Raw genomic sequence first — 12,712 nt, forward strand, 5'->3', positions numbered from 1 at the left:
AAGAGTGTGCGCTAGCGGCTAGCCGCTTCCACATGGGTGATGCGTTTTTTGGTAGGCCACACCACGGCCAAAAAGCGCATGACTGGGGCCAAGTCACCACAAAATCTTGCGTTTTTTCGCTGATTCATGCAGCTGGTTGCAAGCTATAGACACCGCAGCCTGGGATTCCTGCGGTTGGCCTAAATACTCCTAATGGCTCAATAGAACCAGATGGCATAGTTTAGCAGCGCTAGCCGCTGCTAAATTCCCTCCCCGTCAGTTTAGAAGCCTATGGGAGACGGCAGCTGATCGCGGCTGAAAAATAGGGCAAGGCCTATCTTTTCCGGCCGTGTCAAAACATCGGCCGGCGTATGCAGCTGCAATGTCCTATTATCATGGCCGCAATGTTTGGACGTGGCTAAAAAGTGGCCATCTGAATGAATCGATTAGAATCCAATGCTTCAGATGGTCGAGATATTCGGCCAACGTTTTATCGCGGCAAACTAGCCGCGATAAAACGCTCATGTGAAATAGGCCTAACACTCAGTCTTGACCAGCCCTGCAGTAGAGTTGTATCCAGTTGTCTCTTTCCTCTAAGATTAAAGCACATACAGCTCAACAAATGTGAATTTATGCTGTTAGGTGCAAGCATACTTACAGAATTGCAGGCATTTGCTCGTTCAACCTTAGAAAGCTTGGTCAGATCAGTATTAAATACATTCATCTTTTCCACAAGGCAAGTCAAGGCAGTCTCTGTTGCTTCTCCCACTTTTTCATAAATTCCCTTGGACTGCAAAATGAATATACTGTCAATAAGTTAATTCCTTATCACAAGAAAAAGCCAAGATTTTGGAAGGGCAATATTCTTAAAGGGCCACTCTAGTGATTTTTAAAATGTCTTCATTACTAGCTTGTTATCCACGACTTTGTCCGCATGAAATTTGTATTTTTTAATCTAATCTGTGTTTTGCTGTATATTGAAATGTAAAACATTGAAATAGTGAAAGGAATGTATCTGCAGTATGCTGTCAGTGCAGTTCTGTACGGCTTTGGTCTTGTCATGTTTTGCTAGCATAAAGGTTTTGTGGGCTATATGCACCTGAACACGCCACATATAGTTGCCCATGAGAAAAACATGGTTTTTTCTAAATGTACAGCTGCTACCTTAAGTGTTTGCCTTGAGCCTTATTGATCGTCATTAAAAAAAATGATATTTTTACAGGGAATTGCAGCCTTTTGAATTGAAAAGGCAAATCCACTGGTATTATCGGAACGTGTGGAAATAAAACACTTTCTCCTTTTGCTATTCCAGTCATAATAATGGCTCTTACAATATTTCGCCCCAGGTATGTAATTTGAAATCGGGGGCCATTGCACAGTTTTGGTGCATCAAGATTACACATTAATAGGACCGGAACACAAACTTTTAACCTTAGATTTGTGCTAGATTTGGCTTGCACTTGCGCGGCATATTAAAAGGAGACCAAAAAATGGATAGGATAGGATTATCAAAACCATTTCTTACACAGCTGAGGTGAAATAAAAGCTGTGCTGTGATTGGCTGGTATTTCTTATACTGCTGAAATAAAATGAAAGCTGCACTGTGATTGGTTGCTATGACCAACACAGATTTTCTTTAAAATCTCCATCCATGTTAATGTGTTTTTGGTTCAAGTTTTAATCCCGGGCAACGCCGAGTAGCTTAATCATCACATACGTGTGGCAACGACATCTGCCCTTACGTGTCGGGCCATTTGGGGAGGTCTAGCTTAAGATATGCAACCCCTTCCCATCCATTCCACCGCACTTAATAATCACATATGTGCGGCAATAACATCTGCCCTCACGGGTCTGCCCGTTTGTATAGGCATAGCTTATGATGTGCACCCTCTTCCTGTCCGCCTTGCCGCATGGCATGGCGCCAGAACGGAGGTGCACTTGCGCATTATCAAATAAATCTGTCTTGTCGCGCTCCCTAGAGAACTCTATAAATTTTCAGGGAATAAAACGAGGCCTATGTCCATCCTCAAGATGTAGGCCCCCTGTCCATGGACGTGATTTTGCCGTCGGTAAATCGCTGGCAAATCACGCCCTGTGAAGCTTTCCATAGCGTTGCTATTGAAAGCGCCGTCCCTCTGTCCACGAGCGGAGAATCATTGCGATTCTCCGCTCGTGGCTGGCAATTCGGCAATGCTGCGAATTGCCGCGATTCTCCGCGGGCAGCCTATCTGTCAGATAGGCTAACCAGCAGAGATTCGTCTGCTGGCTCCTGCTGCCGGGCGGAGATCCACTGGGGGATACGGCAACGCCCGTGGACAGGGGGCCTTCAGCTATCTCCCTGCCAAATTTAATCAAAAATTTGGCACAAAATCTTCAGGCCTCTAACAGAAGCTGAAGGAATTTCACTACTCAGCATGCCCATCCTCCAAATAAAGAGAATGGCTCTGCCAGAATAGGATCAAAGTTTTGGAATGGCCCAGCCACACCCTAAACAAGAATCCCATCGAAAATCCATAGATTAACCTGAAGAGAGCAGTACACATGAGATACCCTTGCAATCTGATAGATTTAGAGCGCTTTTGCAAGGAAGAGTGGGCAAAGGTTGCCAAGTCAAGATGTGCCGTACTGATAGACACCTACTCAAAAAGACTGAAGGCTGTCATAAAATCAAGGTACTAGTTCAAGCTTGTGCATATATATGAAACCACATTACTTTAGTTTTTTTCCCCACCCTAAAGGATTTCAATGGAATTGTACAGATAAGGGGTCACAATGAAGGTGGAAATAAATCTGAAATGCTTCATCTTCATTGAAATTTTTAACATGATAAAAACATGGCATTTTAATAGGGGTGTGTAGCCTTTTTACATTCACTGCACATGTAGACTTTCCCGTGTAAGGCTGGGTTCACACAGGGCAGATTTGCCGCGGATTGCCGTTGCATATCCGCACTGCGGCAAAACCGCTGCGTTTGCAGTGCAATGCAGCACAAATGAGATTTGCCAAAAAGCTGTTCTCACAGGACGGATTTCTTCTGCACAGCCGCAGTGCGGAAATGCAACTGAGGCGCGGTTTTAAAAGATGCAGCATGTTCATTCTTTGGTCTTTTCCGCAGCGCTTTTTTGTCCATAGACCTCTATGGACGCAGCCAAAACTGCACCAAATACGCGCCAAAAAGTTGAAAAACCGCGCGCGGATTTTTCTGCATGAAAATCCGCAAGCCCAAATTAACCTTTGAAGCGGTTTTGCCGCAAAAGCAGTTTGCAGCAAAACCGCAGCGGAAAAACCGCGGCAAAACCGCCCTGTGTGAACCCAGCCTAAGCGATAATTTTATCTTAACATCTCTTGTAGTATTCTACATAATAATTGCCCCATGTTCCTATATCTTGTAATAAAGATTTTGTTCTGGAGATTGTATCACAGGACCATACCAACCTCATTAAAATCCAAAGAGGAGTCATTACAGAGAGCACAGATTGTAGCCAGTTCCACCAAACCGTCATACTGTCCAGCCTGAACAGGGTTATCATCTTTCAAGCTGTTTAAAAAAATGCAGTAAAACCATTAAAATAAGCTTTATTTGGCAAACCCAGCATTTTACATATAGCTGTACTGTAGTTCAATATGTCATTCCTTCCATATTGAGGAATACAGGATTTTTTTAGTTGCATTTATACAGAATATGACAGAAAACAAGTTGTAAAATGATGCATCAGATGTTATATTACGTTACCATATTTATACCATATGGTGAACGCCGTAAAAAAATACCAAAAAGTAATGGTGAAATAACTTTTTCCCATTGCCCCCCAGTCAAAAATTAAGAAAAGATATTCAATACATAATATGTACCCGAATTTGGTTCCTATAAAAGGTAGAACTCCTTCTGCATCATACAAGATCTCATATAGCTACATTGATGAAAAATAAAAAGGTTTTGGCCACCAGAACACCAAAAAGGATATGATTTTCTGATTCTTAAGGCTATTAATTGTCACTAAGGCTTCTTTCAGACAAGCATATTGTAACTCCGTATTTGGTCCGTGTTTTGCGGACTGTAGTACAGAGCTAATGCAAATCTATGTATCTATTCACATGGCCATATTTTTTATGGCCGTTTTTCAAAAAGCAGCATGACGTATTTTTGTCTGCATTTACCTCCACTTTAGTATTATTTTCTATTAGATAAAGACAGGTCAGTATTTGACCAGTAGAAAATAATACCAATGATAGTAAATAGGGAGGCAAATACAGATGAAATTCTGATGACATACAGTTATAATGTAAGACGTCCGTATTACGGATCTGTATTAAGGACGTGTTAAGGCCCTTTTAGACACAATGATTATTGCTCAAAATTTGCTCAAAGGCCGTCTTTTGAGCGATAATCGTTGTGTGTAACTGCACTGACATCGTGCAGTTTTCGTTAAGCAGTCGCTGATTGCTGATCTTTCAGCGTGCTGAAAGACAACGATGAGGTTTATCAGGAATTCACAGTGGGATACAGCTGATATTATTGTTTCAGCTGTATCCCGCTACCTGAAAACAGGCGGGGTGTGAAGAACAGAGTGGTCCAGCTTTGTTCTTCATACCCCGCTCGGCTGTATAACAGCCGGGGGCTCGGAGCAGAGAACAGCTGGATGCAGAAGACAAGCAGGCCTGCTTGTCTTCTGCATCCCCCGCTCAGAGCGCTCAGTTGTATACTAGCCGGGCGCTACGAGCGGAGAACAGCCTGATGTAGAAGACAAGCTGCCCCACTTGTCTTCTGCATCCCCCCCTTGGAGCGCTCGGCTGTAAAACAGCCGGGCGCTCTGAGCAGAGAACAGCTGGATGCAGAAGACAAGCAGCCCCGCTTGTCTTCTGCATAACCTGCTCGGTATCAGATCTTGCCGTGTAATGCACACAACGATTAACGCTCAAAAGACATCTTTTGAGCGATAATCGTTGTGTCTAAATGGGCCTTTACACTACGTTTGTCTGAAATTGGCAAAAGGCGTTAAAAATGGACTTAAGATGATTGAATTATGCGCTAATTATTTTTACATGAAACAAATTTAGAATCTACAATTTATAAAGGTGACTTTTTGGGAGGGTTTTGTCCAATTTTATTGTGACTGTTAAGGGGTTAAATAAACGATTCAACATGGTGGCCAACATTTCAAATGAATTTGGAGTAAGTAGGTCACAAAGTCACCCATTCATAGCATTTGATGAAATGATCATTGCAAGATACAATAAGAAAAAAAAAAGCTTTGTTTAATTTAGACTTAATTAACAGATTTCCTAAGTTATGGCATCCACATCAAGACTTCCAGTTCCCAGTAAATTTGTTTGAAGCAACACATTTGACTTTTGTTATTTTGGATAAGGACAGAAAGGCTTAATATTGGACAAACAGTACTCACACTTGCCCCTCTGGAGCATAAGTAGATCCAGTAATACTGAATTCGTAAAGACTGCAGTTCGTTCCTTCAATCTTCTCAACTACAAACATCTTTAAAGAAGCAGAAAAATGCTTAGAACACATAATCTGGACTCGTGTTACTAATTCAAAGATGTCCAAACAAGGTAATACAAGACACAAAGCAGCTGAGTCGCTGGCACTGCACCACTGCAATTTTCTGCTTTTTGTTCTACTTGATTATCCTTGGATCGCTTAAAATGGGTTTTAATTAATGAATCTCAATAACATTACACATCAAGTGCAATTTAACCTTGGCACACACACCTGTCATCTTAAGGAGAAAGAATACAACGCACCAGTTCTCATAATGCCTATGCTTTCCTGTAGGAAAATAAACTTGTCTTTGTAGCTCATAATAGGATATAACCACAAAGTAAAAAAACAAAACATTTAATGGGACAAAATAAAAAACAACCATATTTAAGTATATTAATCAGGTATTTTTTTGAAAAATGCTTCACCCTACAACTATTTATTTTACTTATTTTACATGCGCATACATATTCCGCAGCGCAGTATGTCACTTAATATTAGGTTCTGTCCCCATGGGAGATCACAATGCACACTTGCCTATTAGCATGTTTTTTTTGCATGTGGCAGGAAACCAGAATACCTGAAACGTCATGTAGATCTTGTCCATGGTGGGATTTGAACCCAAAGCTGCACGACAACAATGCTAACCACTATTATGTCAAGCCGCTGTCCCAGAAGGCCGGCTTCATGCAAGTATTTTAGGACTCTACTCAGGAGCCTTCTATTCAGAATCAATGATGGCATCTTACAAAATGGGACCCGATCCCATTCTTTGCACTAAATAGAAGGCACCTGCACAGTGGCATAATATGCTTGTGTGAAACCAGCTTGTAAGTGGTATGTAAGATGTAACCTTATTAAATAAGTTGCCTGTTCATTGATATGGACTATACATTTTGCTGAAAATACAAAGTACAACACAGATGACATTTTGATGTTACAATCATGCCGAAATTTTTATTGTAGCTTCAATGATAAAGTATAGCAATGTTTTGGACTGGAATAGCTCCCTATCAAGTCTGTGGATGGTGGAAGTGGGGTCACTGGTCGCCATAGGAATATGTTAGATTAAGGGCTATTACAGCCTGAAACATTGCTATATTTTATCCCTACATACCATAAAAATCAATGGAAATTCTACACAATTATTGCATTAAAATATTGTGGGTGCTGTCCTACTTTGTATTGTCTGGGCTATCTCTAGATTTGTATCGCATATACAACTGAGGAGTTCAACCATACGCTTCTGTCTACGCATTTTACTAACAGTTTACTCAGATGTTCACAACTGTTATATATATAGCATAAAATACAATTTTTGACAGCAGCACTTCCACAATGTCCCTGATATACAGAGGAGGCACTCCACAAGAGCTGAAATGCGTATATATATATACATATATATATATATATATATATATACATACACACACACACACACATATACATATACACACACACACAAGCATTATGGTGTAATATATACTGTATGTGTTGCTTTGCTTTCATGTCGGCTGTGGTATCACTGTGGAGTGTGAGGCTGTGACTGTATGAAGGAAGGAGTCTTTTCTGAGTGACAGTTTCAGGGGATGCATAGTGGACTGAGGCCAGAGTTTGCAGATGCCGAAATATGCTGCACAACCATACTATCAGGTAGGGAACCGTGTGCCAACGGTCTGTAAGATAGTTCGAGATCTGGTCACCTGGAGAGTTGTAGTGACCAGAGAGTGGGAGATGTGACGTGGGCCTGTGCTAAACTGAGGAGAGAAGATGCCGGCAAATGGAAGCGACTTGGAGACAGAAGCAGTACAGATGCTTTTCTAAGCATGGCCTGATGTGCAGTTCCTGGCGAGTCTGGTGAGTTAACAAATGACCATTAGTAGTCTGGGAGTCTATAGAGTTGTTCCATGTAGGAGATAGGCCTGCTAGTGCTCAGTATCGTCCACAGTTTAGGTAGTAATAGCTGAAGTGCATCATTATGTTGTATGGTTAGATTTGTAGAGTCTGCTGGGGTTGTGAGATCAGTCAGCCTAGTATGGGGAGAGAGGTGCTGTGTTCCAATCTTGGAAAACAAGCAATTAGGTCCTGATTGGGATAAAAGAGGGACCACTGTCCTTATGGGCTGATGAGAGAACTACATTATGAACAGAGGCCATACTGTTCTGAATTCTATTTGTTACAATTTCTGCAATATTAAAGAAATACACAGGTTCTGAGTACTGAAACCTGCAAGATAAAGTGTTATTCCTATCTCAAGTTATCTCATATCCACAAAATAGGGGATAGCAGATTGATCGATGAGGGTCTGACCACTGGGACCCCCAGCGAACTTCAGATTTTAACCCCCAGAGTGTCTTGAAGTGTGGGCAGCTCAGGGATCACTAGAAATAGCCAAGCGTTTGAATTGGTAGTTTGTTCCAAAGCACCTAAAATGCTGCCTTAAAATAAGAAAAATGAGGTTTAAAGACAAACATAAAGGAAAGAAATAATGCAGATAAAGCAAGTAATGGCATATAAAAGTCAGAAAGATGCTGGAAACTGTGAATGGCTTTCTTTGTGGTGGACATGAGCTTCATCAGGGTCCTGTACAGAACACAGAAAAATAAAATGGAGCCAACCTCACCCGGTGATCAAAGCAGAAGCTCATCCTGGCACATATAAAGGGCAGTCCAGAACATTTAGGACTGTACTTTCTAGTCAACAAATTGATGCATGTACTTCAGTAATGCAGGTGTTTTACCAGTGAAATGCCCATGATGATTGGCTGAGTCATCAAGCCAATCCCATGTGAGGAAGATCATCACAGTCTGTGGCATTGTATGTGTGATGTGGTTTCTATTTACAATGGCCCAGAAACTACAATGACAAAGAAAACTGCTGTCTAAAGATGGCTCACTCACTACTATGTATTCTAAGTATTCTGTTTCCTGTGCAGACGTCGTTGTGTAAAGAGGAGAGGAAATGACCTGTCCACGTCACCAATTGTCAATGGTGGATACTATGTTATTTATATACAGGTGATAGCTTCCTTTGTAAATCTGCCTGTGATAATAATGATATGACTACTGAAAAAGTGATCTCTACAGAATAGGACGGTTATGAGACTCAGTGACCAGAGTAAAAACTGCAAGATTTCAGGATTAAAAATAAATAAATATTATATATATATATATATATATATATATATATATATACACACACACACACACACACACACACACACACACATTGACCAGGGAAGAGAATTGTTTAATTGTGTTTGGAAGTGGACATCAAAACTTTTAGGTTGTTTACTACTATGTCAATTACAAAAACTTGCTAGTAAAAGAAGTGTGACAACCGAGTACAAAAAAAATATATTATATCGATATACTACGCATAAATCTATGATATTTAGCTGTAAATAAAAGATTGTGCAAGTCAACAACAAAAAGCAGTAACGTTGCAGTGGGGTGTTCCTAGTTTCACAGCACTGACTTGAAGACCAAACTATTCTGAAAGCATACAATTACTATACAGACACCATGACTACGAATTTACTATATGTTTGATCCTTTATAATTTTACGTAAGAGGAAAAATGAGCTAAAAGAATCAGAAGATGTTAAAGGGAGTCTGTCAACAATTTTGAAAATCTTGAGATAGTCCAGAAAATACAAAAAACTGTTGACCTTACTTTAAAGGAACAGGGGGCACAGCTTGTTTGATGCTTGTTAGTATCATCATGCCCATTAAAATGAACTTTTATTCCTTAGACTGCAAGTGCTGTGGAGGCAGGGGTTCTAACCGAAGTCCAGCTACATTTCTGGCAAAGGATTCTACTCAGGCCCGGCAGTCCCAAGCAAGATCACAGCCAACAAAGGTCAAAACAACAAGGTGTCAGTTCAGCACCCAACATGATTCTAAGATCAATAGCTATGGAATGGTTGGCTGGTTGCAACCAACTCCACTCATCACAGACCAGACTAGATGACACTTGCAAATTCCAGTCAGTCAGTCTCATGGAGTATTTTTTACGACTGACACTTTTCACTGCAACTATGTAACAACTCACTTTGAGGCCAACAAAGTAGATTCAATAGTAGTCTCTTGACTCTACCTTTGGGCTCATGTTCACGGGTGGGTTCAAATTCCAGAATCCGCATAGGGCACCCGCCCGGATGATCCGGAGTTCAAGCCGCCCATAGGCAATTCATTGGAGTCCGCAGCCTTATTAAAGTATGCAGGTTTGTTTCGCCAAAAAACAAATTGCAGCATGCTGCATTTTGCCGCGGGACCCGTGAGGACGGCTTCCATTGAAGTCAATGGATGCCGTCTGATCTGCGGCACACCCGTAACTGTCACTCCGAGTGTGCTACAGGTCCCGCAAGAAAGCAGGAGATTTAAAAAAAAAAATCTCCACTGCGTATGTGCGGGGGCGTGCTGGCCGGCGGGCCCACCCACATGCTGGCGCGCCCATTTTGTTTTCACTATTGGGATTCTCACCAAAAGATAGGACTTGCACTATCTTTCTTACACGTAGATAAAACGAGAAACATAGGGCAGGACCTATCTGTCTGGTTTTTTTTTCAAACTCGCACGCAATAGTGCAGAATTTGAATAGTCAATTAAAAAAAGAACCTGGTTCATGAGCGAATACGCTCCATAGCAGCAAGCATATTAGCACATGTCCCTATCTGTTAAAGCCCTTAGTGTAAAGAGCTGCAGTGTGCCAGAAAGACACTCTGTATACTCTGCAGCAGCCCAAAATTGCACTGTGGACTATGCTTCCATTATATTGAATGGGAACTATGCCTGCAGTATTATTCAGCGCTGCTACAGAGTATACAGAGCGGTGTCTTTACAGTGGTGTTGTAGACTACAATAGCGGCCCCAGCGATCAGCTGATCGGATGATGTCCCGTATGGTTAACCCTCGTTAACCTCTAATGGTGACCTACTCTGAGCACAGGTCATCACTAGTTTAATGATAGAAAACCCCTAAATCTGGAATATACACTTGTGCAATAGCAATTGAACATTTCTAGTTGGAGGAAATACATGGTGTTGGTTTTTTTCGAACCATGACGCAATTGACATTATTCAATGCATTTCCTTCTCAGTTGCCTTCTGCATAGACTATTTGTCAGCCCTAGAATAACCTGGCTTATGTTCCAGAGAATTTATAAACATACTGTGTGAAACTAGTTAAGATGATTTGCACAACAGCACTATAAGTGTGGGAAACATACTCAAGTCAAAGAAGAAGTGGAAAGAGGAAGGTCACAAGAGCTCACATATTTTTAACATTCACTCACATTTGACTAAAACTGGGGTAGGACAGGATACATAAAACAAATCTAAGGTCACGGTGCTGTTCACCATCAGCGGCTTTGTTATGTACTAAGAAGGTTTAGGGTGTTTGTGGTAGCGTTATAAAAAATTTGTATCACTCTGCATTGTAATTTCCTGGATTTTTTCAAGTCCTATTTGGAAGCCTATGGGAAAACACCAGAAACAAATGCATTCCCAGAGCATACTCAACAAATGGCTGCGTGAACAATCGTTTACTACTTGTGATGGGTTGAGTGGCCATTAGTTTTCATGTCCAAAAGCACATCCAGTTTACAGAACAGTTTCTTTCCCTCAACCTTTTTTCGTCTGATTACTGGCATGTATACAAAAGGTAACGCTCTAATGACTCTAAGAGCTAACTGGCAAAAGTGTAGTAATTCCAATTAAAGAGATGAGATTGGAAGTGAGGGATTCACAGGTGCTTTGTTCATTAAAAAAAGGCACACATTAAATTAATTGCCCTCCCCAGTCATCTTTACTCCCCAGCAACCTGAGTACTCATTTTACCGACCTCAGAATAATGGAAGGCTGAGTCAAACTTGAGCTGGCTACCTGAACCATGAGGGATTGAACCCGTAACCTTCAGGTCGTGAGCGAGTGTTACGCATATCTCTATGTAAACAACTTTTAGAAGTCTTTTGAAGATACAATAGAATTACATTAGGTATATTTCAATCTACTGTTAGACAAATTCTGCAGGTACAGATAATTCAGGACCGTTGCTACTGTCCCTAGGAGAAGGTGTCCTGTTAACATCAATCCAACAATATAATAAGCAACCCTGAAACACATTATATAGAACCCAAGGTAACAGCAAAACATTTACAGAAGACTCTACAAACTGTAAAAGCCTCTGTCCATGTCTTCACTATTTAAAAACCACTGAGAGAAAATGATGTTCAAGAAAGAAGGCCGGAAACGAAGCCAGCACTGTCCAAAAAACATCTATACTACGGACGTTTGGTAAAAACGGTCTAAAGATGTCTCAACACGTCACTTTTTAAAGGAAGTCAAACCAAGTATCAGCTAATCAATGTGTGTCCAGCTATCGAAAAAAGGGGAGCAGCGCATAATACTGAGAGCAACTGTAGACAGCTATACATGTATGTATGTATGTATGTATGTATACACACACATACACACACACACACATATATATATATATACACACACATAGCAAGCCAGGTTGACCAGAGAAATAGTGTCAAAAAAGTTCAATAAAGTTTAATTTAAAGAATAAAAATCCAGTAAAAAAAAGACATAATTTTCCCCACAAAAACCTGTTATAAGTGGCTAAAATACAAAACAATCCAACACATAGTAGGCATTACCACATTTGTAATGACCCAAACAATGAAAAATATTTTGTGACTTATATTGCATGGTGAACGTCGTAAAAATACATGGTTATGACATGATCTTCCCAATTTAAAACCCTCATAACTCACATTTTACTGACACTCAGATATAGAAATTTGAAATCAATGGAAACAGAAACTCAAGATATTTTCATTTAGCAACAAGGGCAGTCTTACTGTTAGACAGCTTTGGTAAATGAGGCCCAAAAAGTTTTATCCTGCCACCGTTGACACAATCGGGAATATGAGACAAAATAGCTGCCAACAAAGACTAAAAGGATTTTCCCATCTACTGGTCTGCTATTAGTGTGCAACGTCATTTTCGAAAAAGTTTGGTGAAGATCCATGCAGTGGGCACATGATTCATTAGTGGTACCTAGACATGTTACAGATATGGCTTCTGCCACAGCTGGAACAGGTAATCCTGGGCTTCATCTTCCAACAGGATGGGGCACCAACCATTTTCACAATGAATTCAGAAGTGAGCGCCGACTACTAAATAGACAGATTGGCCACGCAGGTCGTGATGATAGTGAAATTCTTCCT

General features: G+C 40.8%; 1 protein-coding gene across 1 annotated transcript in view; it reads right to left on the bottom strand.

Annotated features, from left to right (window-relative positions):
- ATP2A3 (ATPase sarcoplasmic/endoplasmic reticulum Ca2+ transporting 3) overlaps positions 1–12,712 on the bottom strand; it is a 174,851-nt gene that overhangs the window by 40,116 nt on the left and 122,023 nt on the right. The window contains exons 9-11 of the mRNA XM_066576944.1: positions 5,385–5,473; positions 3,415–3,517; positions 638–769 (exon numbers count right to left, since the gene is read on the bottom strand). Coding sequence (XP_066433041.1) covers positions 638–769; positions 3,415–3,517; positions 5,385–5,473 — 324 coding nt within the window. The remainder of the gene's footprint in view (positions 1–637; positions 770–3,414; positions 3,518–5,384; positions 5,474–12,712) is intronic.

Source organism: Eleutherodactylus coqui, chromosome 1 (genome assembly GCF_035609145.1).
Source record: "Eleutherodactylus coqui strain aEleCoq1 chromosome 1, aEleCoq1.hap1, whole genome shotgun sequence".
NCBI classification, from domain to species: Eukaryota; Metazoa; Chordata; class Amphibia; order Anura; family Eleutherodactylidae; genus Eleutherodactylus; species Eleutherodactylus coqui.